General features: G+C 37.8%; 2 protein-coding genes across 10 annotated transcripts in view; one reads left to right on the top strand and one right to left on the bottom strand.

Annotated features, from left to right (window-relative positions):
- Positions 1–16,016, bottom strand: part of PLPPR5 (phospholipid phosphatase related 5) — a 214,962-nt gene extending 198,946 nt beyond the window's left edge. For 4 of the 8 annotated variants that reach the window (XR_008432281.1, XR_008432282.1, XM_053950082.1 and 1 more), the window contains exons 1-2: positions 15,273–15,995; positions 4,268–4,357 (exon numbers count right to left, since the gene is read on the bottom strand). Coding sequence is in view for 4 of the 8 variants with exons in the window: in XM_053950082.1 (XP_053806057.1) it covers positions 4,268–4,273 (6 nt within the window). In the remaining 4 variants the exon portion in view is untranslated. Of the gene's footprint in view, positions 1–4,267; positions 4,358–15,272 lie in introns of all 8 variants that reach the window. The other 4 variants (XR_008432284.1, XM_053950085.1, XR_008432280.1 and 1 more) reach the window with 3 other exon arrangements.
- The window catches only part of PLPPR4 (phospholipid phosphatase related 4), a 31,714-nt gene extending 8,595 nt beyond the window's left edge, over positions 1–23,119 (top strand). Inside the window, exons 2-7 of one of the 2 annotated variants that reach the window (XM_053950076.1) lie at positions 5,261–5,446; positions 9,732–9,861; positions 11,569–11,764; positions 14,907–14,964; positions 16,201–16,374; positions 18,326–23,119. In XM_053950076.1, coding sequence (XP_053806051.1) covers positions 5,261–5,446; positions 9,732–9,861; positions 11,569–11,764; positions 14,907–14,964; positions 16,201–16,374; positions 18,326–19,663 — 2,082 coding nt within the window. In that variant the 3' untranslated portion in view covers positions 19,664–23,119. The remainder of the gene's footprint in view (positions 1–5,260; positions 5,447–9,731; positions 9,862–11,568; positions 11,765–14,906; positions 14,965–16,200; positions 16,375–18,325) is intronic. The other variant, XM_053950077.1, reaches the window with a different exon arrangement.
- Positions 23,120–25,948: the final 2,829 nt, after the last annotated feature.

A 25,948-nucleotide genomic window follows, 5' to 3' on the forward strand; every position in this document is an offset into this window, starting at 1 on the left:
GGCAACATCATCATAGGGCCTGGGTATGAGTTCGTGGTAAGAGAACACCCAGACAGAGCAATTTAGCAAAGCAAAAGTCACATAACTGCAACCTACAAAACAGGTTCAGACATCTGAGTACGTGACATTCCATAGCTGAATTCTCATAAAGCCCATGAATTTTAAGATGTTATTTTCCTGAAGATAAATAGGGACTTTTTGCTTAGTTAAGTGCTGATGAATATGAGAGTAAAATATAAAACTAGCAGTGTACAATTTTAGAGAATTTATAGAAGCCAAGGATTCCCAGGTTCTACCCACTCCAATAGGACTTCCCTACTAAAGCCTTGACCTTCCACTGACCCATTTGCAAGACTACTGCTGTTACACCAGACCTGTATTCCTGCACTACAGAAAGTGCAATGTGGTGGAGTTGTAAGTCTAGGGTAGGAGATGGGGCATGTACTGGTACTGGAGACCTCAAGGTTATGAACAACTGACCCAATGGTCAGATAAAGAAATGCAGAACTGCAGCTGGCAAAACTGAAGGGTAACAAAGAAATCAAAACCAAGAATCCAACATATGTGAACCATGCCACATATAGTAAATTGGAATGTAATGTGAAAAGACAGACCAAGAGAGAGGAAGGCATAAAAGTGCATTAGCAAACATAAAAATGAACCAAAGTAGTTTCTAAAGTGAGGAAGAATCCCCACCAACATTAATCCTTTCTCTCCTGAGAAAGGATTTGGGATGTGCTACACTACAGCTCATTTTATGCTAATAACTGCTTGCTACTCCTAGATATAAATACAAAAATCATGCAGAGTTGTACCATAGAAAGATACAAAAGTAAAACAAACTAGCCCTAGTCCAGTTTCTAAGGTTTAAGGACAAAGTGTGCTTGATGAGCCTCAGTCCCAAGTCCTTGCAAACTCAGTACAAAACCTGTAGCTTGTTTGTAGGAATGCTGATACTGTATTTAGTGGGCTGCAGCTCTACAGGTTCCTTGTTTCATACATTCAAAGTCATGGAAAACTCATCTTATGCAAGTTTTAACAGAAGCATTTCCGTGTACCTGGGGGTACAATTGCCCCAGCAATTTCGAGCCCAGAGGTAAAGCAGTAACCAGTTTCTGAGTTTTGGGTAGGACCAGCATGACTTCCATGCATAGGCTGTAGCAAATTGTGTTTGCACTGTGCATCTGGACAATCTTAATCCTCACAAGTAAACCAGAAGCACCCCAAAATGACCCCCCAGAGCAATCACAGCATGTCCCACAGCAGAAAGATGAACAGCCTGGAGAACTGTTATCCCTCACCTCTGAACTCCTCTCCCAGCCATCTCTTCGTTCAGTCTATCATTGTAATAGCTGTCCTGTGGCTCTTGGCCAGAAGAAAGGTTTGTTACATGCCCCATCAGTTCAGAGAAGTTGTGCTGCTGAATGCTGCTTTTGTTTGTCCTGCACTTTATAACACAGGAAGTTTTCTCCTTACAACATCTCTGGGTATTTGCATCCTTGTTGAACTCTTGGGAACAGAGAACATCTTTTCTGATGCTTGGGCTATTCCTCACTCAATACAGTAAAAGTTTTTAAAATATTAATAATGTTAATTATTATTAGTAGCAAAGTTCTGTGGTTTAATGAAGGCTTTTAACTTACAGTTTAAGAAAATAGCAAGGAGGGAAAAGACAAAAAATCTCTTTTTAAAAAATAAAGAGACCACAAATCTAACTTTTTCATTAGCTATGCTGATTATCCTTCTGACTTTAAGGCTCTAAGCCAGACAGGGTTTGACCATTTGGGTTAAACTTTAAATTTACCGGTCTAAATTAAAAGCTAAACAGGGTTCTTTCTCCATTATCCATCCAAAGAAGTCAGAGTATAAAGACTTATTAGTCAGGATTAGTCAAGAATTAACGCCAGGGGTTTTATTATTCTAATTAGGCACAGGAAAATTCCTATTCTATTTTGTAATTAGAACAATACACATTCTACCACCTAATTATATTTGACATTTTCAAGGTGTTGGGTGCCAAAGTCTATAATTACAGAAATGCTGCAGCCTTAAGCAGAACACTCCATAAATATTCATATATTAAATAGTCTGTTATACTGTTTAGAAGACTTTAGAAACATTTTCCTTTTCATAAATGTTAAACTTTTAGAAGACACATTTTATATTTGTATTTTTAAGAAGACGGGAAGAAAAATGTCCTTTGGGATCTGACATACTCTATATAGCAATTTGACTACAGATTTAATCATTAGTATTGTAAGCAGCTGTGTCAGAGGTTCATAATCACTTAGAATTATATCTTTTCTTTAGCAGAACAGGTAATTACAGTCAGGAATAACATGGAAGTCCTGTACTGAAGTCATAAGACAGTAAAATGCAATTCCTTTAATTCCTTGATTTTTTAATTAATGAGTCACAGCTTACATACAGTAGTTTGAAGAAAAAGTTATTCACTACCTTTTATTTTAGTGTTCCATAATAAAATATCACTTCAAATATTGCCTATTTTTGATAGTTGAATACTACATTTAAAACAGTTGCCTGCCTAAAAACACTGTGATCCAAGTAGAGTTTGCCTTGAGGTTAACGCATAAGCTACTGTTCAAGGAGAGACTTTCCCTTCCTGATATTGGAGAAATAGAAAAAAAATGAAGATGAAACTCTGAATTCAAGGTGTTCCATGAGTGGGCCTGCTCTGTGTTTCCATTCTGGGAAATTAACCTTTGGGGACATCTTGATAAAAGGGTATAATTTCTCAATAGAAGGGACAATAGGCATCTGCTTGTTTTCTCCATTTAGCCCATTGGAATAAGTTCGTGTCCTGTTGCAAGGTGCTCTGCCCAATGGGACATGGACCCTGACTAAGTCATTAAATATGTCTTTCAAGTAGTTATTAATGAATGACGCTGCAAGTGTTTCAAGAGTTAAATGTAGTGCAAAAAGGAAGTTGAGAGTTCAAACCTTGTGCAGAATTTCAATGTCCTAGCAAGAGCAGCAAAGAATTAGTGCAAGCTACCTGCACACCAGGACAGGGTACACTGTGGCAGCCTTTGGGTCCAGAGGCTCCTTATCCCAATCAGCAGGGTCTCTGTGCAGGCAGGTCTTGAGAGAAAGGCACCCAGTTCCACAATAATCTAAATTATTCCCAGAGTATGAAGAGTTCAGGGAAGTCCTAATTCATCCTGCACATCTATGTAATGACTGGAAGCAGTCTAGGCCATGTTGGTGCATCATGCATGCTTGCATTATGGTTAATCAGGCTGCATTCAGCACAAAGTGAGGATTTTATATATATATATATATATATATATATATATATATATATATATATATATTTTATAATGCATCCTGATAAAGAACTGGACTTCTTCCTGTGATGGGCAAGAAGCAGAACTTAATTTAGTGACATTGTATGTAATTATTCCATATATATATACTTATTTCTGTCAGATTATATAATAGTTATATATTATGTATTCACATAATATGTATTACATATTGTATATGTTATATGCTGTACATAATATGTATGTATGGTCTAGTATGTGAGTGCAAATATGGATGTGTTTGGGTTATACATATATACATACATATATATATATATATATATATATATATGGACACTTTTTACTAGGCCTGGCCTTATTTCTGTAATGCTCAAAGCACTTAGGAATGCCAATCCACATTTCCTCCCTTAGTACACAATCACAGCCTCTAGACTATGTGACATTACAATGCAATCAAGGTGAACACAGATATAACCAGACAAGCAACACTCTTCCATTTAGCACCCTCTTCAGATTTTGCTTGGAAACTTTGAAGACAAAACTTACCCTTTTCAAATCAGCACATCAAAGATAAGCTGTTCTTTTTTTAAAAAAACTCATATTAAAAGATGTTTTGATTAAATTTAGCTGGAACCCTCCTTCTTTAATCACCCAGAATTACATTTTATGCACAAAGAGCCTGAATTTTATTTTAAGCTCAATGCTTTAAAAACTGAAAATTGCCTGCTAATGCAAGAAACCATTGTCCCTCTGCCATGTAGAGCATATTTTATTCATCATTTTCCCCAAATGCATATGGATCCAATTTTACCTCTGCTTTTGCATTGTAGAATGGGATGAATGACAATGATTTTAAACAATCAGTTGTTTTTGTAAATGTGAACTGAGCATTGCAAAAATAATATAATTTAAGTATGCTCAAAATTCTTTTAGGACAACTGCTGTTTCTCCTAATCTCACGTGCTGTTAACCATAGGTACCTTCATTGCAGTACAGACACCAGAAGGACTTCTTGCATCTTGGTGGCAGAGCAGGAAGTTGTTCTAATATTCTGTTGTTGGTGAAGGACTCTGGAAAACAACAAACAAAAAGTGTTTCTGAGTGTTTACTAAGGAAAATAATCACATTCTGCTGGTCAACTCTGAATGCCCCAACGCCCATCTGCCAGGGCAGCAAGGCTGTTTTTGTTCACTTATAAGCCAACAGCTTTAAAATGCCTTTTTGCTATATCGTCTCTTAAATTACTTCCTTCCACAGAGATTTAGTGGTTGATCCTGTGCTTTATGAGCTCATGGTGAGCAGAGGTGAATTTGGGCTCCCAGAAACGCCAACTCTGCTCTTAATGAATAGTGGAAGTAATTGCAAAGGATTAGATAACTAAATAGCTAGAGGATAAAAGAATTGTGAACCATAGTCATCAAGGTTCTAAATAGACTGAGTCTTGCCAAAGTTAATTGCTTTTTTGCTAGAATTGTGAAATGGATGTGCATTATCACATATTTACATTCTAGGGAAGGACTGGATACTGGTTTTCATTAACTATTACTTTGAAACTTAATGCAAAATGGCTTTGATGTAAAGACTTTCATACATGACAGAGATTTGCTAAAGGACCAGAAAGGGTGATTGATGAACAGCAGAGTGCTGAGGCCCCATATGGGAGACTGCAGTCCTGATACTTTCCTTAAAAAAAAAATTAAATCAAAGCTTTTCTATTAATGTTTCATAGATGAAAAGGCTAAATTATATGTGCTAAAGATTGGGCTGGGTGTTTTGACTAGCTTGGAAGACAGCAGGGTTATTGATATCAACTGAACAGTACCATATCTCTAGAGAATTAATTATTTAGAGATAGTAAAAGAGGCATGACACAGAGCAGTGAGACATAAACAACAAACATCAAAGAGATTTAACAGACTATGTTGTCTTTGCAAAATTTCCAAACGGTAATTTGTTGCTTTCTTCTCTTCCAGTTGCCCATATTGGCATCTTCTGTTGTTAGCCTCTATTTTCTTGAACTTACTGATGTCTTCAAGCCAGTTCACTCTGGATTTAATTGCTATGACAAGAGTCTGAGTATGCCATACATTGAACCTACACAAGAGTCTGTTCCCTTCTTGATGTTGCTTAGTCTGGTTTTTGCTGGACCATCAATTACGGTAAGTTTGAAATGCTAATGTCATTTAATAAAGATTTTGAACAGAGTTTCAGTTGGCATAAAGAAAATAGCTCTTTTGGTTTCAGTTAGGCTGCAGTGCCATGCAGGTTAGTTTCCTCAGAATTTTAAATTCACATTCCATTCTTCTGTAACAAAAGGAGATACACTCCTTATAACATTCCCTGTAGCACTTCATATACTCTCACTGTCTTGATGGTGAGCTTTAATGTTAAGAAACAGCGTCTACAGTTGGTTGAGAATAGCTTGAATCATTCTGTTATGCTGTACAAATATTTGAACTTTTACAGACAGGGCATCTCCATACTCTCAGATACATCAAAAATCATCAAAAATGCAAGATTTTTTTTTGAATGCAAGACTTTCACAGCCCTGAACTTGCCACTTTTGTTAGAACTAGCATTATTAAGAGAGAAGGTATATCAGTCTTGTCAGTGAACTCAATTACATTTTCAAAAAAAGCACTGAAACACCTCTAAATTATAAGTTAGTCATTAAGAGCAGGCAAAAGTGGGCTGGTTTAATCATTCACCCAAAGGGAGGAGATGATTTCAACAGACAGAAATATCCTGCCAGAATGAGCAGCTGGGTCAGTATTTTACAGAAAAGAAAAGTAGAAATTGTGTTTTATATATACATATATATATATATACATATATATATATATATATAAAAGATAATTCATTTTGTCTGATTTTAGTAGTTCAGATAGGAGCCTTATTCTCACACCACTCCTCTCTGGCAAATGGAGAGAGAAATTCACCTTGAGTGGGTGATTCTATGCACCTAAAAAACATGATCAACCTTTTGAAAGGTTCTCTTCTTCCCCCTGACAGCAATGACTATGCATCTCAGTTAGGCACTTCTCGAAGGCCAGCTGCAAATATAACTCTGCTTCTAGCTCCTCTTAATTTCCTTAACTTCAATCAGTTAATTATTTTTATTATACTATCCAATTTACAGTTACAAAATCTATAAAATGTGATGCCTGTATAAAAATTATCAAGTGCTGTTCTCTCTTTGCTTTCCAAAATGTTTTTTTTCTTTATTTGTCTTTTTTTTTTTTTAACTGAACAGTTTTTACTGCATTTGATTTCCGTTGCTTTAGAAACCATTTTTGAAGGATTTTGCACAACCAGCAGGCTAAAAATTACACATTTAGGAACTGGGAGCTAAGACTCTAAGTGATCCTGGTGCAAACGATTGCTGCAAACACCAAATACTGTGTTAAAAGCAAAATGTTAGTATTGGGGTTGGGCTGTCTTTCTTAAGTGTTTCTGCTGAGAACAAACTGGACTTTTCTGAAACACCTATAGAAGAAATGTATCTAGGCTTACTTGGGCCACAGTAGTAGTGGCTTTTACTTGAGACAGATTATGTTAAGCCTAGGTAATATCAAACACCTTAAATCAGGATACAAGATGCCTTTTTCATTATATAGTATTTATTAAGGGCTTTGATTATAACTCAGTTCTTTCATCATTACATGGAATTTTGCAATAGAAAATGTTATTCTTGCTTGAATCATTCTACCAGCAGTACAGAAAATTAATCAGAAGCATGCCATGTAAGGAACTCAAACCCATACTTGAGCATGCCTGTAAAAAAGAAAGTCTGATAAAGAAAGTAAGTCCCAAAGCTTCAAAGTACAACTAGCTAAAAGCTGCAAGCCTTAGGAAGGTGTAGTTCATTTGTATTGGTGTGAGCATGAATGTGATGCCTGTCTTAGTTAGAGGCTGGGCAGTGACAGTGCAAAATACACAACCTCCTTCAGTTGCTCCAAAGGCATTGACTCCTTATTATTCAATACCATTTTGGAATTAAGGAACTAGGGGACATTTTTGTCCAATCCTTCCATTTTTCTTTGGAAAAATAGGCCAGTGAAGCTCAGTGTAAAAAGATTACAGTTGTGCCATTGTCATATTTTAGAGTTGAGCATTTTGTAAGTTAGTTGTCATAAACATTTCAATTGATTGCACACTTTATAAAACCTGTAAAAGATAGAAAAGAAAGCATGAGCTGTGTGAGGAATTGAGGCTCTCCAGTAATGTTGCATATCCTGGCTTCTGTCCACACTTCAGGGACTTAACTGCAGTATGAGGCAGGAGGTCATCAAGACTCAATAAAATAATTAAGCCACATTTTAAATATTACAAAACAGTGTATATATAAGAAAAAAAAGAAGAAAAAAGTGTGGGGGGGGAACAAGACAAGCAAATTCCAGTGTCAACCCCTCTTTAAAACCTTATATAAATATTAGTATAGGATTTTTTTGTTCATATAATACTTTCTCCAAGACTGGAGAACATACATAAATCTATTCACTTTACAGTAATTTTTATACAAAAAACTCCCTGACATTTTATGACTTATTTTCCCAAGCCACTATTACACAAGGATCTGTTTGGCTTTGGGGCTTTGCATTTTGGTTTTTCTCTTTGGGCTTTTTTTCTCATTATTAGTAAGTAGCAAATGCATTTAAACAGGTCTGTTCTGTAGCCCTGAAGGGTTACAGAAAATAACTACTTGTATTTTTGCCATATTTCTCATAGCTTGTGGCATAGATGAAATTTTGTGTATGTATTCCAAAACTGCAGGAGACTTCAGTGTGGAACACCTGGACTAGAAGAAATTATCAAGATAGATATTTTATGTCCGGAACATAGAGACATCTGAATTGCAGCATGATTTCAATTTGCTTCAAAGAACTTTGAATCTGATCCTCTGATAGATTTTCTCTCTAGTCACTCATTCAGAAATGTTAGGACCAGTTATTTAATCGTATCAGTGAACGTTCAAACTCTTACCAGCCACTGACTAAAAACCTGCTTAGAGGTAACAATGTCCTTTCCAACAGAGATCACTAGGACATCAGGACACACTCATTTGGGAAATCAATTCTCAAGGAGAGAAATTCACTGCTGGCAGTTTCATTCCTACTGCCCGTTCTACTCTGGGAGTTTTTTTCTGTGGAAATGCCAGCCTCTGAATTTTCCTTGACATAGGCCTTGTTGTTTTTTGCTCTATCACACAAGCTAATCCATCTGTCTGGTGTTTTCCCTGTACCAGACATTCCCTAGAACTTGGCTAAAAACTATTAGAGTTTTTCTGAGTTTCAAGTTTGGAATACTACTGGTTTCTCTGGGAAGCTTTAGCAATAAATTGATCAAATAGTGACCACAGATAATAGTGGCCATAGTTCTCTGCTAATTAGAATTCCTTAAATAACCCTTACTGCTGGCTTTTCCATGTCATAAGAGAACCTTCACTACTTCAATCTTCCTGGTCAAGAAATTTCAACTTATTAGAACTTTAGCTAATAAAGAGTAAGACTAAGCTTTTCCACTTTACCTGCCTTTTCCTAGGGTGGAGATGTTAGTACAGACAAATACCACCAGTAATTACAAGCAGATTCAGCATAATTCAGATGCTTCGGCATCCCATTGTATTATAAGCTTTGGGCATTGCATGGATTAGTATTCAATGCAGCTGTGGATAGGCAAAGTGACTCTGCTTTTGCTGGTGAGATTTGCCTCATTAATTGCAATATTTCAATCCAACCCTTACTCTGAACTCTGTACAAATCCTGTACAGAATTCAAAATAGTTGCACTACTGAACAAGGAAAACAACAAAACCTGAGACTGCAAATGTATAAATGCTGGATTTTCCAGCAAGTGACACCATTTTTTATTTATATTCTTCCTTTTATAAACTGTTGTCTAGGGTTTTGGTCATAATCTGTTTTGCTTGGTGTGTTGTGAGGGACTATAAGGACAGAACTTTTTCTGCTGCTCTGGATCAGGTTAAAACCCAAGCCAAATTAAACAAATACAGAAGAACAGGCTGTCACATAATTAGAAGCTGCTCGGGATTGCTAGGCCTGTGGCCAAGACTGAATGCTAAAACCACTTTAGGAGCACTAAGATATTGCAGTGGCTCTGGATTATTTTAGAGGTGATATTTTATAATTACTGCTTTTTTATTGTAGAAGCATCAAGTTTCAGCTGTAGATCAAGGCCTGGATACCACTGAGCACTAAATACTGTATGCCATTTGCATTTAATTTCAGGGCCATCTTCTTGCCTGCCCTCATTCAGGCTAAGTTGCATTACTTTATGTTTACATATTGATATAAATCTTTTAAAGTTGAGTGCATGTCAGTGAACGACATTGGTTGTGTTACAGTTATATTACAGCCCTTTAAATTCAATCAGGATCCTCTGAGTAAGTGCTACATTCAATTTAATGGCTCCTTTGTCATTGCAGATAATGATAGGAGAAGGAATTCTCTACTGTTGCCTGTCCAAAAGAAGAAATGGGATTGGAACAGAAGCCAATATTAATGCAGGAGGATGCAACTTCAATTCTTTTCTTAGAAGAGCTGTCAGATTTGTTGGTGAGTTTCAATTGTTACTCACAAAAAAGAACTTTCCACATACATTCAGTTTTCACGATGCAGGTTTGCTTCTCTGAAACAGCCTTTCAGAACAGTGCAGAGCTGTCACTAGCATAGATCTTCTGCTAGAAAACATGAGAAGAAACTCAGACTGCAACAGAGCAGCCCCATACTCAGTAATGCAGCATCTACACTCTCCATTTTCCCTTTCCTCTCCTGTGCTATTGTCAGTATTTCTAAAAGAGTAATTTTTTTTCCTTCGCTGCCCACCTCGAGCTGGCTGCTTTTTAATTATTTCAGTGTATAGCTTCCCCTGCCTGTCTTCAGTGCATCATAAGGCTTCAACCCACCTGTCACAGTATTCAGCATGACAGGGAAAACTTGTCAGAAACTCTCAGTAGGTTTGACATTCTTTTTCTGGAATGTGTTTATCTGCCTCTCAAAAAGGGCTAGAATCTGGCAACTTAAATGATAGAGGAACATGTCAAATTCTTTCATTTTACTTTTAATTGTCATTTATGAAAAACTCTACTTTGAAAGGCAACTGGACTTTGATCCCTTTCTTACAGTTAATTTCCTTTCCCAATGAGTGGTTAAAGAAAAGTTTTCCTCTGTTTCAGAAATCTTTCATTAGAGAAGGCAGCCTAGGCAAAGACAACCAGCAGGACAGCGGACTGAAAACCTGGTAGGACAGCTGTTCCCTGGGTTTTGGTAGTCTGGCAAACAGGGAGGTAGTGACAAGTGAGGTTAAGCAATCTGTGACCAGTAAAGCTTCATAAGAGCAGCAGTGAGGAAGAAAGCAGAGGCTTTGTGGATTACACCATGAGCAAGGAGGACTGTAAACATACCCCACATCTACTTCTCCTGTTTGATATCTCCAAGGAGACAAAGACACATGAATTTCATCCCAAATTCCCACTCTGAAATTGAAGTTTTTAAATATTTTAATGGATTTAACATTCTCTCAATTTTAGGATGAAAAATAAATTTATCTCTATGAATAAAAGTAGGGAGTTATAGGTAAATCTTTAGGAGATGAGCAGTTGAAAATTCAGTAAAAAAATCAGTAAAACAATTGCATTACTTCAATTGCCTTGTGAATTTGACATTATTAATCAGTCTGAAGCATTGATCCCTTATGAAATAGACTGAAATAGTTGTATTAGTGACAAGGACACAATACTTAAGAAACATCAGAGGTGTGAAAGTAGCCAAAGCTATCACCAGCTGGTGATTCTGTGGTAGCAAAAAGAGAACAGGTCTTCAGAGCAATGATCTAATGGGCAGTTGTGCATCCTCCTAAAAACCTGTCTTCCAGTGGGAAACTCCAAGGACTGAATAAGTACATATGCTCTCCTCAAATAGTTGGCTACTCTTTAGTCAATTCAGAAAAATTCTTTCCAAACTGAAGCAGCTCCAGTGTAGGTCTCTTTGATGAAAAGATGTTGGAGGACATCAAGACATAAAAACAAAATTTTAAGTATCAAGAGGAAGAAAACAAGCATAAACTATCCTAATTTTTACATTAAAGAATTCAACTTTGCAATAAGCTTTTGTTCTGCATTTAAATTCTCTTATTCTGCATTTAAATTCTCTCAAGTCCAATAACAAAAGCCATCAGAGCTCTGTTGAATGTAGTTTGCACAATTAATCAACCTAATTAATGCATATAACGTAATTAACAAGCTCTGTTGATTTCTTTCCTAGGTGTTCATGTATTTGGTCTTTGTGCAACTGCTCTTGTTACTGATATTATACAGCTATCAACAGGATATCAGGCCCCATATTTCCTGACTGTTTGCAAGCCTAACTATACATCCTTAAACGTATCTTGCTCAGAGAATTCATATGTTGTGGAAGATATTTGCTCAGGAGCTGATCTCAATATTATCAACGCTGGAAGGTTGGTTCTGTTCTTCATTGTGTACATTTTTAAGTATTGATTTTATTTTTTATTTTCTGTTTCAATTTCAAGATTTTTTTTTCTAGTTAAAGTCTGAATGAGTTAAAGGTGAATGCATAAATGTCTTTTTAGTGATGTTCAATTTTCTCCATAAAGGTATTAGTGTAGCAATGGGCTTTGGAAGACCTTGTCAGGTTCCAAAGCACAGTCATTAGCAGTTGTTCTGCCCCTCAAAGGAGGCAATTTCCTATACAATTGTCACTATGTATAGCTTCTACTGCTTTTGGAAGTGGAATGTGGGTAAGTCCCCTGTAACAGGCAGGGGGAAAAAGTTTCCCATGTGCTTGGTCTGAGACCTCTGTATAACACACATTACAGCTCAGGTGTTTGGGACTTGTTGGACAAGTTTGTTTTCTGTATCTCTAATTAATTTTTTTATATAAACAGCATTGAAAAAACATCTTTTTTAGAGGAAATACCACAATAGTACAAAGCTGTGTTTTCCCAAACCTGTCTTTTCTTGCATGGTATTTCTAACTGGTTTTCCATCTCTTTCCCCATAACCATTTGCTGTTACTGGGATATTGCCAGTGAAGTCTGATGCTTGCAAGCAGTGTCTTGCAACTGCATGGTGTCCCAGGAAAATCAGGACATGATTACATAGGAGCAGGCAAAAAAATTTCACAATTACATCTCATTCATTTCACTATCTGAAATATGATGTCTGCTGCTTGGAATTGACTGCCTGCAGCCATTCCAAAATCACCAATCACTCCTAAGTTTAAATACCATCACTTCTAAAGAACCAGTGAAATTTGTTGTAACATATTAAGACTAAGCAATCAGGTTTTGTGTGTTTCTGTTTCCCTAGAAAAACAATCATATATTGATATGTCAAAGTTATTCCCATCACAGATGATACACATGGCTATGTATAATATTCTGGCACCACCCATAATTTCTCCTTAATTAAATTTTATTGCATTTTTCCTTTTCTGTGTTATTTCCTTATTCCAGTCTCAACTTTACCACAGCAAGCAGCACTTGCTACTGGTTCTTCAGCAGCACTTGCTACTTCCTTCAGTCACCTATATAGAAACTATGGTATAACTTCTACAGTACAAGAGGTTAATTTGAGTTCAATAATTGCAGTTTGGAAGGAACTTGTTCTGAGTTTGCTAATGGCCTTCATTTTTGATTTGTACTTCCCAGAAACTTTGGCTCCAGAAATTTGCCTCTGGACTCCTGTATGAAAAGCATAGAGAGGAGCACTAATTATCCAACTGATTACATCAAATAATTTTTCTGCAACATCCCCAAATGTCCAATGGTTCTTATTGTCCATCTTTTCCTCTATTATCTTCAAAGAGCCTATTCAGTCACTTTTGTTCAGCTCTCTAGTGAGGTCTCTGTCCTCTGTCATCTCTGAGGTTCTGACTCAGTGTGACTCTCTCTCTCAGTAGGACTCTCATTGTTGTTCCCCCTCTACACATCCTCATGCACAAGCATTTAGTGATACACTGTCATCAGAGTTCAGGATGTGTTTTCTTTGAGACCTTTGTTCACCTTTTCAATACAGAGCCATACAAAAAGGCTACATATTTTTAGCTGGAGTTATTTTCATTTGAGACTAAAAGATAACAAATAGAGGAACAAAAGCAGTGACACCAGTAGAGAGTACTGAGAGTGCATTTAGTCTGTGTTTGCCCTGAAAGCTTGTGAATACAAAAGAGAATAAAGAGAAAATTGACTGTGCCATTGTGACACACCTTATATACTATTATAAAATGCCATCAAATTAAGGTTAAGTGGTAGAAAAGTTCATAGACTCAGATATACACATTAGCTCCACAGAGACTCTAAATAGATTTATATTTCATTAAAACCTGCAAAGGGTAAAGGAGCTGATTAGCAATTATAAACATTTACCTTTTTTTTTTTTTTCATGTCTTTATTCCCCAGTCCTCAACCCTGAGCTTGTTCGGCAGGAATACTATTTTTGAAAGATTTGTTCAGGGAGGTTAAAAATAAAATAAGATGAAGAGGAATTTAGGTCTGTCTTTAGAAATGCAAAAGGAGCCATGCAGATTTCATCTTGGCCAGAGTCATGAACCTGCTGGAGCCATAGGCTCAAATTCAGGTCAGCACAGTGGCATTCACACTGAACTACATGCACATTTTTAACTGCCAATTAATTATGTAGAGCAGTCAAGGCAAAATGCATAAGAAAGAAATTTAGAAAGCAGACTCTGCTGCTTTGCAGAACAAATGTCTGCCTAAAGTTAAAGAACTGTGTTTCAGTCTCCGCTATTTTAAACTAGCTCACTCAGGTGTTGCTAGGAAATGGACTGTGTGGAGCCCAGTTAAGATGGCAAGACCCATCTATGAAGCCAAATTATAGCTGAAATATTTATCCCAAGCTGAGCTTTCTCAGGTGAAAGTTGCTGTTGTGACTGCAAGGTAGTGTTTACCAAGATATGCAGCATGTTACATTACATATCTATACCATTGGAAATAGAGAAATCCTTGCTGTATTGGACTCATTCCTAGAGCTCAGAGGTCATAGACTTTTTGCAGGGTTTCTGTGATCTAGATATCCACTGCAGAACAGGAATTACTGCATTCAAACCCAGCTTTTTTCTCTCTCTACTATGCAAAAACCTCCTTTGCATTCACATCACTTTTCTTTAGTTGTTTTTAGAGAACTGAAATGGTCCAGTCCACATCGTTCAAGTCTTCAGGTTTTCAATGGGAGCAGAAGGCCCTCAGCAATTTCAAGAGCAGACCTGATGTTGCCTACTGTCTCACAGTTTGGACATGTTTTCATTTATTCTCTTTCTCTGGCCATCAAAAAGGGGCCCAGTAATTCTTAAAATACCCTTCCTATGTTGTTGTGCTCCATTAGCTTCTGTCATGATGTAAAGTGCTGATTTTTTTTTTTTTAATAAACCTACAGACATAGCAAATAAAGATGTAGTTTGCCTCTCTCTGAGAAAAATGTCACCCAATGACAAATGTTACTGATAGATCACATATTGCTTAGGAAGTATAAGATGGCTGTACCACCCAGTGTTTTTTTCAATGAGCACTAGCAGTGTGCATTTGAACTGAGAAGTATAATTTGAGTGTCCTTCCTTGGCAGAAAGTCATTCCCTTCTCAACATGCCACCCTGGCAGCCTTTGCAGCAGTGTACGTTTCGGTGAGTAACCAGCTCTGTTCAATTTCATTTACACAAGACAAAAGTCAGAAAGGAATTTGCTGTATATTGTAAAATTACGTGTTGCCTGGATATCTTGGATGGATGGATGTTTTTATCCTACCAATTTGAAAGCAAAATAAAACTACTAATAAAGCTGGTTTTATTGTAGCTGTTTAAGAATAAGGAAAAGATCCAATTGCTTCATATCCTTTGTTAAGAAGCAAACAAAAGTGTTATGTTAAAGTATGTTTGATGCTTCATATAAAATGCAGTGTTTATCTATCTCAGAGAGTGATATTTTAACTTACCAGTCAAATTAACTGCTGCCTTTTCTTTGTTTCTGTCTTCACTTGATTTGCTGCTTTTAAACTTCAGGCATTAAGGGCCATACATTGATGTGAGGTAGTTTGATTTCACCTCCAGAGATCTGCAGCATGTATGAAATGGCACAGTCACTCCCAGAGGCCTTCAAGGTGTTACTGCAAAGCAAGTGAATAAAACCCATCAGTCACTAGCAGAGAACTGTGGGACATGCTGCAACAATCACAGATGATTTTGCACTTCTGAGCAGTAAAATTTCTTCAGTATGGCCCACAAGTTTGTACTATAGACAACTTACTTGAAGTTTAAAAAGTAATTCCACCACTTGTGCTGTAAAAATCAGAGGAAACAACACTAATGACCAATTAATGACATTAAATTATAGTATTGTGGGAGCTTGCCAGTCTTTATTCTGCCCAGAGAAAGGCCAGAATTTGGAATAACACTGATGAACCACCTCCACTTAATTTTTGTAACCTCTCTGATATTATGGCCCTCAGTAGAGAAATGGCTCTCTAAAGCATCTGGTGGCAGCTTTTGTTGGAACAGGTTGTTGCATTCATCTGGCATGACATCTGGCTTCTGTATTTCACAAGTGGTGGCTCCTTAGTCACACTTATAGAACATTTAGGTGCTGATTGGAAACAGTATTGAGGCATAAAATACTTATCCTAGTTGATGTCAATTAGCAACATTGCCTATGTTTCTGGAAATCCATTCCTTGTGATTTCAGATCTTTCTGCAGAAAGTGAGCAAATTTTAACAGGGCTGTAAAGTAAAATTAAATGGATTACTTGTAATATTACTGTGTACTAGTGATCTGAATATAAAAGAAACACTGAACATAAAAAATTTAAATCCTCTTAGGTATATTTAAGTTTCTTCAACTACTTCTTTATTTCTTTCTTTTTCAAGATGTACTTCAATTCTACATTAACAGATTCCTCAAAACTTCTTAAACCACTCTTGGTCTTTGCCTTTATCATCTGTGGAATTATATGTGGTCTGACTCGTATCACCCAGTATAAGAATCATCCAGTTGATGTTTACTGTGGCTTTCTCATAGGAGGAGGAATTGCTCTCTATTTGGTAAATATAATAGTCATGGTTAAGTTTTAAAAAATTAAACTTATAAGGCTGGAATAATAGTACTAGTTATTTTTATGAAAACTTTTCATCATGCTCACATACCATAAATACAAAAAAAGTCAAAATGTGTTGAGGATGATGAATTAGGGATAATGACTTTAAAAGCAAACAGGAAAAAGCAAACAAGTATTTAAAAGTGAAGTTCCATAACAGTGCATAAAGTGGAATATAATCATCTGGCATTGTATACAGAAATGGTTCTAACTTTATGTGCTTTATTAAATACTTAAAAATATTCATCTTTTCTAATCCACACTTAAAAGCATAACACAAGAAAAATATTTGATTAATTGATTGCTTACCTGAGTTTATAGTGACAGTGTCTGCTTTATGATCTCAAAAAATTACTGAATTAGTATGAGCAACTCATCTGAGCAAATTGCTGAATCTGCAGGAAATTAAAGGCAATATTATACACTTGTCATTCTTTGGAGTTCTTAGGAAAAACATGCAGGGGAAAAAGGATGGTCAAATCAGGTTATTCCTATGCTTTTCCTTTACATTGTGTCAAAAGAGATGGAGCACCTTGGAAGGTCCTGTAAGGAAGGATGTAGGTCATATCTGTCAGTAGGAAGCTCATCAAGCACTTGCTTTTGTTTGCTGCTCTCAGTATGTCTCCAGCAGGAATTTGCTGCCCTGGCTGCTCAGACAGTAACACAGGTGCCTGGGGGCAATCAGAGCTTCTGCTGACACCACTGCTTGAGTGTAGGCAGGTGAACAGAAAAGTCTTAACAGGCAGTGGGATGGTTTTACCCCCAAGAAGTCAATGATGAATTTTACTATAATACTAAAATAAGTTCATTTCCTGACCCCCTTTTTTCTGTGATAACATAACCCGACATAGCTGCAGATGGTCTGCAAAGGTAACCAGGGAAAAATGGCTTTCACAGTGGCAGAAGAAACAGCAGTCAGGGTAATAACAGAAACCCCATGAGCTACTAAATCAGCTTCAATGATTACACTGTGAGCAGAAAGGTACTCTGTTGAGAATATTATTTCAAATGATTTTCTGTTGTAGATTTACCTAAATGGAGCTGCTGTCCCCAGGTTTGAAATATACTAACAAGTATACTTTGTTAGGTCTTCATACACTCTTGTGTGACATACAGCAGAGAGTATGTTTTCCTGGATACTCTGTCCAGTAAATCTGCCCTCAAAACTACACCTCAGTAGGAGGATGTGAAATACTGTGAAACTGCAAATAATTCTGAAAGGAGTATGAAGAATAAGTAACTCAAGTGATTTAGTCAGATATTTGACCCTCTCACAGAGTACCCTCAGTGGAGTCTTTTTAAAATGACAGCACTTTATAGTGAATCTACTGATTAGGAAAATGTTTTAGAAATGAATTTTATTAAAGTTCTGCACAGCTTGGAAAGCAATTGATTTAAAGTTGATACATTTTTCTATGATGTAGATATTGTATTACATGGTTATTGTGCAGTAAAAAGAATCTGCAGACAGCAGAGAACAGCTCAAGCTGTAACAAGATTCCATAAATCAGCATAGACAGTAGTATAGTTGTAAAATAGCTTTGCCTAAGAGACTGCAAACATCTATTTTGCTACTTTTCTAACAAAACATTTCTGTAGCTGTATCTGTTGCTTGATAAAAAGAAGAAAGCTCATGGAGGCTAAATCCTTACCTCAACTATTTATTGCCATGAATAATATGCCTTAGTGAGACTACTTCATACGTACCTAGAGGACAGAATTTGGCCTATACTAGTGAGGAAATATACTAGTATGCTTACTTGCATAGCCATCAATTTAGCTGGAGTAATTATGTCACTGAATTCTATTTAAAAGCAAAAGAATGCAATTGAAGTATCTTAAAATGTGTCCTTTTTAACTTTCTTAACCAACTGTTGATGCTTCTGTCCAAATATCAGGGCCTCTATGCTGTGGGGAACTTCTTACCAAGTGACGAGAATGTGCTTCACCCAAATTTTCACAGAGAACCTCTAAGGTCATTGACAGACCTCAGTCAAGATGCCAACAGAATCCTGCCAGGTAAAAATGGCAGCAGCAGCGATGGCATTGTCTCTCACCGTACAGAAAGTATCCTGAATAGAAACCACAGAGATTCAGGCTCTCTGACCAATCTCAAGAGAGCAAATGCTGATGTGGAAATAATAACACCACGAAGCCCAATGGGAAAGGAGAATATGGTTACTTTCAGCAACACTTTGCCAAGAGTCAACACACCATCCTTGGAAGATGCAGCAAGACGCAATGCAACAATACACGCATCAATGGATTCTGCCCGTTCCAAACAGCTGCTCTCCCAGTGGAAGAACAAGAATGAAAATCGAAAGTTGTCCCTGCAAGTAATAGAGACAGAGTCTGGCCAGTCACCACCAAGGGCTATCGAAATGAGGTCAAGCTCAGAACCCTCCAGAGTGGGTGTAAATGGTGATCATCATGGCCCAACTAGCCAATACCTGAAAATCCAGCCTGGCAGTGTTCCAGGTTGTAACAACTCAGGTCTTACTGGTGGGCCAAGGGTGTCTATTCAGTCCCGTCCTGGCTCATCCCAGCTAGTACACATTCCTGAAGAGACTCAGGAGAACGTGAACACATCACCCAAAAGTAGTTCAGCTAGAGCTAAATGGCTGAAAGCTGCTGAGAAGAGTGTTGCATGCAGGAGCAATAGCCAGCCAAGAATCATGCAAGTAATAGCCATGTCCAAGCAGCAAGGAGTGCTTCAGGGCAGTCCAAAGAGTTCAGAGGGAAGCACAGTGACCTGTACAGGAGCCATCAGATATAAAACCTTGACAGACCATGAGCCAAGTAGCATTGTCAGAGTTGAGGCCCATCCAGAAAATAACAGACCTATAATTCAGATGCCATCAGAAGGTGAAGGAAGTGGGTCATGGAAATGGAAAGGTCCTGAAAAAGTCACTCTTCGTCAAACATATGAGCTAAATGATCTTAACAGAGACTCTGAGAGCTGTGACTCCTTAAAAGACAGTTATGGGTCAGGTGACAGGAAAAGAAGCAACATAGATAACACCGAGCATCACCATCACGGAATCACTACGATAAGAGTCACACCAGTGGAGGGAAGTGAGATTGGCTCAGAGACTCTGTCCATTTCTTCTAGCCGGGACTCAACACTTCGAAGAAAAGGTAACATCATTTTAATCCCCGAGAGAGGGAGCAGTCCAGAGAACACCAGAAACATCTTCTACAAAGGCACATCCCCCACACGAGCGTACAAGGACTGAGAGGAGACATATCAGTTGGTCCGTGCCACCACAAAGTAAACACATCTTGACACAGGTTCTGCTCCCTTTGTTCTGAGCTGATATTTACCTTTATGTGCCAAATTATTGACCAGCAGCCCTGCATTTCTGATGTGCAATGGGCATGAGCCTGTGAAAAGCATGTGGTGGGGTGAAAAGCACAATGCCAGAACTAATGTGAAACATTTTCATGCAACTTGTTTCTTCAGATTCAAAACATTTATCTGAGGGTGATGATGTCAATTAAAAGAATGGTCTTAAACACAGACACTGTATTTCCTGAATGTGCCAACTTTTTATTTTATATTTGTGTCCAAAATTGACTGACTTTTTCACAGCAAAGGCTGTATCAGTGGTATATATTCACCTTTGCAGAATTTGCACCAAATCTTTAATACAGGATGGTGCTGATGATAACTTTACATGTTTTGAAAAATTGCATAATTATTAGACTCTGCAAACATGACATATTGATGTGCAGTTACTTTACAAGTAATGTTGCTAATACTATGATGATGCTGGCTGCATTCATTTAGCGTAGGAAATATTTACAGCTTTGTTATAGTGGATCTGTCACATTCAAAGATTGCAAAGGTTTTGTGTAGTTCTTTAAGATGTCTACTGCAACAAAAATGTGTGGGTGACATTCCATTAGAATGGAATGACTATCTATTTTGAATAGTTTTGCTGCTACTGCTCAACTTTTGTTTAAGAACAGGTGCTACTAATGAAGAGGCTGCTTCTTAGTGGGCTAACTTGTAGAATTGTTTTAAATTACATTTTTAAGGGGTCTTATCAAGTACTACAAGTGATTCAGATTTTACATTTTTAAACTTCTTATTCTGTCCTTCAGCGACCCTTCCATTTTTCTATTAGTTTTTAAACAAATAATGCAGGACACCAATAACTGCAAGATGTGCAAATGTGAAAGGTGAGCCATGAGTAAATAAAAATAAATGGCAACTTTCCTGACCAGGTTCCAAGGAGACAGGAATTAATATCATAGCTCACACTTAGAAGCAGTCATTCACCTCACTTGCTTAGTATACCACCAGAACAATCACAAGTTTCACCCCAACCACCATCACATAGGGGATTTGTGCTTCACTTTAAAGAACGGAATGCCTTGGTATTGCAGAATCACTGAACAAGTGTAGCATTGTGCCACTACTGCAGTTCACCTCCCTTGAGACACCCTCCAGAGCCTTCTTAAGCATGATATTTTTCCCACCACTGCCACTTAAGAATATAAAAGGTCTCTGCAACTGAGAGAACATGAATTATTTTAGTAAACTGAGCTTTGGATATAATCAAAAACTTGCCTGCTAAAAATCCCCATTGCCAAAAATTATTGAAAGGATAAGCTCTGAAAGGAATAAACATGGCATGTCCTAGAATGGGCCTGCTAGAAGAAATGCCTCATTTCATTTGGCTCTGACTTAAACCCTGAAGGAAGCCAGGGGCAGTGCTCACCCACTGCAGCTCTTCATTCTCTCCTATTTCTACCTGAAAGAGAACTACTCTCAGACACCTGCCAGCTCCCCTGCTAGGAGGGGAAGGGAATAGCTTAGCGGTCCTCTCACAGAATAAGAAGATCAGGTCTGTTCTCTGGCTTCTTGAGAGAAGTGTTTTGGTCTAAGTCCTCTTCTTATTTAGGGTATTAGAGAACCAGATACATTCTCTATAGTCAGAACCTGTCTACAGACCGTACCCCACAAAACTCTAAGGAAAAGCCCACCCTACCCAGGCAAGTATGAGGTAGAAGGAAGAATCATCCTGTTCAAGAAGATAAACAGCACAACACAAACATAGACCAAAAAAAAAAAAAAAAAAACAAACCAAAAAACCCCAACAACAATATAAAACCAAACAACAAAACAAAACCCCCAAAAAAAGACCTCCAAACCAAAATAAAATTCCAAACCTAACCCCAATCCTAAGCAATTTCACAAGTATGAGGATGGTGTTTGCGAGTCAATGGAAAGCTTTATGTCTACTTCCCAGTTTTACAGGTGCTCCAGGCTTAGCTGAATGCTTGCTGTCAAGTCAATTGTGCCAAGCAATGCTTCCCTCACCTGCCCATCACCCAGTGCTGTGGAAGAGTGTCAGTCCTTAAGGAAATCACCACACTCTTTCTGTTATTGATACAAGATGACCCCATCACACTTAGGATGATAGGGAGAAAGTATTCTGCAGGTTGCATGTAAGAAGCTACCCAGTAGGGTTGCAGCATATTGTGTATGTTAAAGGCACTATATGTTGAAGACACACTTTAAGGCACATCAGCTGGGAAAAATAATCGTAGATACCAGGAGAAAAAGAAAAAAAAAAGTAATTTTTTTAGAAATGAGTTCTCAGATGCTAGTATTTACAAGTTGGGATTTGTTTTTTTTCTTTTCAAAAGGATGTATCTTTAGTCCTTGGTATTTAATATGAAATTTTGTACAAGATTCCTAGGAATTAAAAACATTTGGACTGTCATGAACGAAACCCTTTGGATATAGTTTAGTCTAGGTACAGGGTAAAGGAGGTAGGATTAGCTTTAAAGGAATGGGTAAGACATAAACACTCTTGGCCTATCAGTGCAGGGAAATAAGATGCAATCATTTGTTAGTTTGTAAGTGCAGGGGAAAAGAACGTAAGTAGATGAACCTGGAAATAAAGGAAAATTGAAATGGAGAATAATGGCAATAAAGCAAAGATTAGAAAACGTTCCCTCTGGCAATTTAGCTGTTTTGGAAACAGCAGGATTCCTGGTGGGAGTGTTTGTTCTTTATTCCTTGGTTTTAGTCAGATATATATTGGCATATATGTTGCTTTTATTACTCTAAAACTTGCTGCACTATTTCAAGTGCAGTGTGATATTTTTCCTAAAGTTTCCTATTTCTTAAGAAAAGATTTTAAAGCTCTTGTGTAATCATTGAAATTATGTTCTATACATAAATATTGATATATTCTTTTTTACTCAAAGTGCCAAAGGCTACTGTTTTTAATAATGGCTTATCAAATTATATTACGTTAGAGAGCAGAAATGTAATAATATATACATTGGAACTCAGACCTCTGCATGTATATTTGATAAGGAGCCTTTTGTAAAATTACTCTTTGTTTACATTCCACTGGTACCTTAATTTAAAATTAATCAAATAAATTGACAGGTGACATCTTCTTAGTGTTCTGATTTTCTTACTTGCTAACAGGCACGAATTTCTTTGTTAGGCTGTGCTTTACTGAGAAAAGAAAATACTTAAAAATAAAATATGTTTTTAAATGAGAATTCTCTATATATTGTGTTTAATAAAATGTTATGCCATGTTTTCAAATGGAAAATAATTTGTAAATTGCTATAAATGTATTTTGTTAAATAAGTACAGATCAATGCTACTGTGTGAGTTTATTGTGCTAACATCATGAAATAAAGATAAAATTCCTCATCAATGTTTGTTTATCTCTGTGGTGAAGCAAAGTCTCACTACCTCCAAATTATTTTTCAATGTTAGGTATCTCATGATGTGGTCATAGTGAGAAACCTTGAGAGCTTGCACAGTGGTAAGAATTTATAAGGAACAGTGTCCAAACAAACTTTTCTCTAACCAAAAAACATTTTACAAAAAAACCCCAGTGAATTGGGAACTTCAAGCATGTGAAGACATGCCTGCTCAATCATTCCACAGCACCTGCTGCATTACTAAGCCCCTAATGCCCCTAAGCCATCTTGCTAGTGTTGGGTACAGCTGCCAGACATGGTGAGGCCAGCCTTGGATTTGTGAATGAGAACAGGGCAAATGTCAGAGGCAAACCTGAGAGGACAGGCTCTCCTAAGGGGAAGAAATTAGGATGCAGGAATCAGCAGGTGTCATACACCCTTTGCTGGCAACAGTGAAAAACCTTATGTGTAAACAGCACACTCTGACAAGCAGTCTTACCTAGAAGACACACAAGGTAGTGTGGTGAGCAAACAGCAACAACTGTCTCCAAGCCTGTCTTGAGACACCCTGAAACAGCAACAGCAGGGCCCAGGTGCCTGTGGTGGAAGACACAGCTGTAGCTTAGACATGCACTGACATTGCCAATGGCCTAGTTAAGGAGCACAGGGAGTAGCAGAGCCCCTGCAATGCATGGCAGTGCAGCAAAGTGACTCTGAGAAGCTTTCCCAAGTGTGCCTGGGTCTTTGTGCAGGCTGCCCTTTTGTACCTGTGTGTCCTTGGAGCAAGTGACCTGCTGTCTGGAGGTACTGGGCAGCTGCTGTCACTGCTGACTGCAGCCAGGCAGTGCAGTGCTGAGTGGTACAACAATGTCACATGTCACATGTGCCGTGATCCACGCCAAGGCAGCGAGGTGCACTGACATCACCTCAAGCTGTCGTGCAAATCTGGCAATGCCTGTCCCATGACTTCCATGACAAGTTAAGATGGGAGCCCTCAGGCAAAAGAGGATCAAAAACCAGTATGTTGTCTCTCGAAGGGAAGTCTGTACAGTTGTGACACTGTTCCCTCTGTGGTGACAGAAAGCACTTTCTTCTTGTGGCTGGGCTGAAGAATGTCCTGCCCCCAGAGCTTAGGTAGCCAGTTTCTGGAGAGGCCTCTCCTTTGGCCAGCAGCAGATGCTGCTGTGGCAGTGCATTATGTGCTTTCAGTGAGGCTGTGTGAAGCATAAGGGCTGTGGCCCAAGGTTAAGGTGTCCCATCCTCTGGGACATTTGTTGGTAGCCTGGGAAAACTACAGACAGGGATGGCTGGAATGGCTGGGAGAGACCCTGTGAAGATGAAAGAGAGAAAAACAGACTAGGGTAGGACTGCTGAAAGCTGACATGTAATGCACATCTGATGAGTTCTCCCTTGGGAATGGCCCCTTCCATGGATCACAAAGGGGCCTAGACAATTAGTTCAAACATTTTAAAGGGCACATTTTAAACATCTGAATTTAGGTTAAAAGCAAAGCCCCCATCTGAAGGGTACCTTTGACGTAGAGATTATATTATAAAACTTCACCTAAGATGACAAAGTACCTCTATTAACAAACCCTGTCACATTCTCTTAGACCATTCTGGCTACAGCAAGAGTGTCACTAAGGTAAGAGAGCTCACTGTGACCTAGACTGATGACTAAATGTGATCATGCAAAGGGGTTTACCAAGGTATGATTGATTAAACTGAAACTTAAATTTATTTTGTGCTGGATTTTATAAGAGCTTCAGAGGCCCTGATATAAGAAGTCATGGAAGACAAGACCGTACCAGAATCAGTTTGGTATAGATTTATGAAGACCTTTTGTGTGACAGATCAGTGCATACCTAATTTTGCAGGAATGTTTTAAAGGCATTAGAACCCTTGTTCATAAAGTAATGAATAAAATCTTTTCACAAACCTTAAAGCACAGAATGTATCAAACATGGGATAAAACTTGTGTCTCCATACTCCACATTCAAAATGAGAGTAATGGAACTCCAGCTGCATACATGTGCATACAAACACACACAACACAAAGTTAACATGTTCAAGCCAGGGTTTAGAAGAAGACAGCTAAACCTACAATTTAAATCAAGGAACAAATTGTGGCAAGGCTGCAAATACTCTCTCAAAAAAGTTTTCTGCTTTGACTGCAATAATCTCTTCAGGCATTCCAAATATGCATATAGACATAATTTAGTTATACCTCCCATATATGAAAACTGTGATTTTGGATAACACAAATCTTTACATTCTATGGCTTTATGAGCACATTCCTGTTAAAAAAAAAAAAAAAAAAAAGCAAAGAACTTATCTATAACTAAAGCAAGTGTGCTCAATCCTAGAAAGCACTTCTCATGTTCGAGGGGGAAAAAAATTATCCCCCCTCCAAACCTCTCCCTACCTTCAAAGGCCAGGTGTCATTCAGCTTTTTCTGTTACTTTTCCAGTGCTGCTCAGAAAGAAATGGGAGTCATGGGGATTTGTGGATCTGTCAAATCTCTGCAGCTACTAAATGATGCATAGGGAAAAGCTCTGCTATCTCACCAAATCATTCAGAGGAGACTGGAGCATATCTGAGTGCGATGTGATCCTGTTCCTGCTCCTGCTTCAAACAGAGTTTGTGGATTATGATGTCTGTTCCTAACCCATGATGAGGCCAGAAGACCATCTCTGCTATGTGAATAACATCACAAAACTGGGAGCAATAGCTTTGCTCATTTTCATCTGTAATCTATTTTACTATGCTTTGTAAACAATAGCCATATTTGAATTTTCTCTAAAATTAGCAATAATGTTTTCAATTAGTACAGGGTATGTT

Source organism: Vidua chalybeata, chromosome 9 (assembly GCF_026979565.1).
Source record: "Vidua chalybeata isolate OUT-0048 chromosome 9, bVidCha1 merged haplotype, whole genome shotgun sequence".
NCBI lineage: Eukaryota > Metazoa > Chordata > Aves > Passeriformes > Viduidae > Vidua > Vidua chalybeata.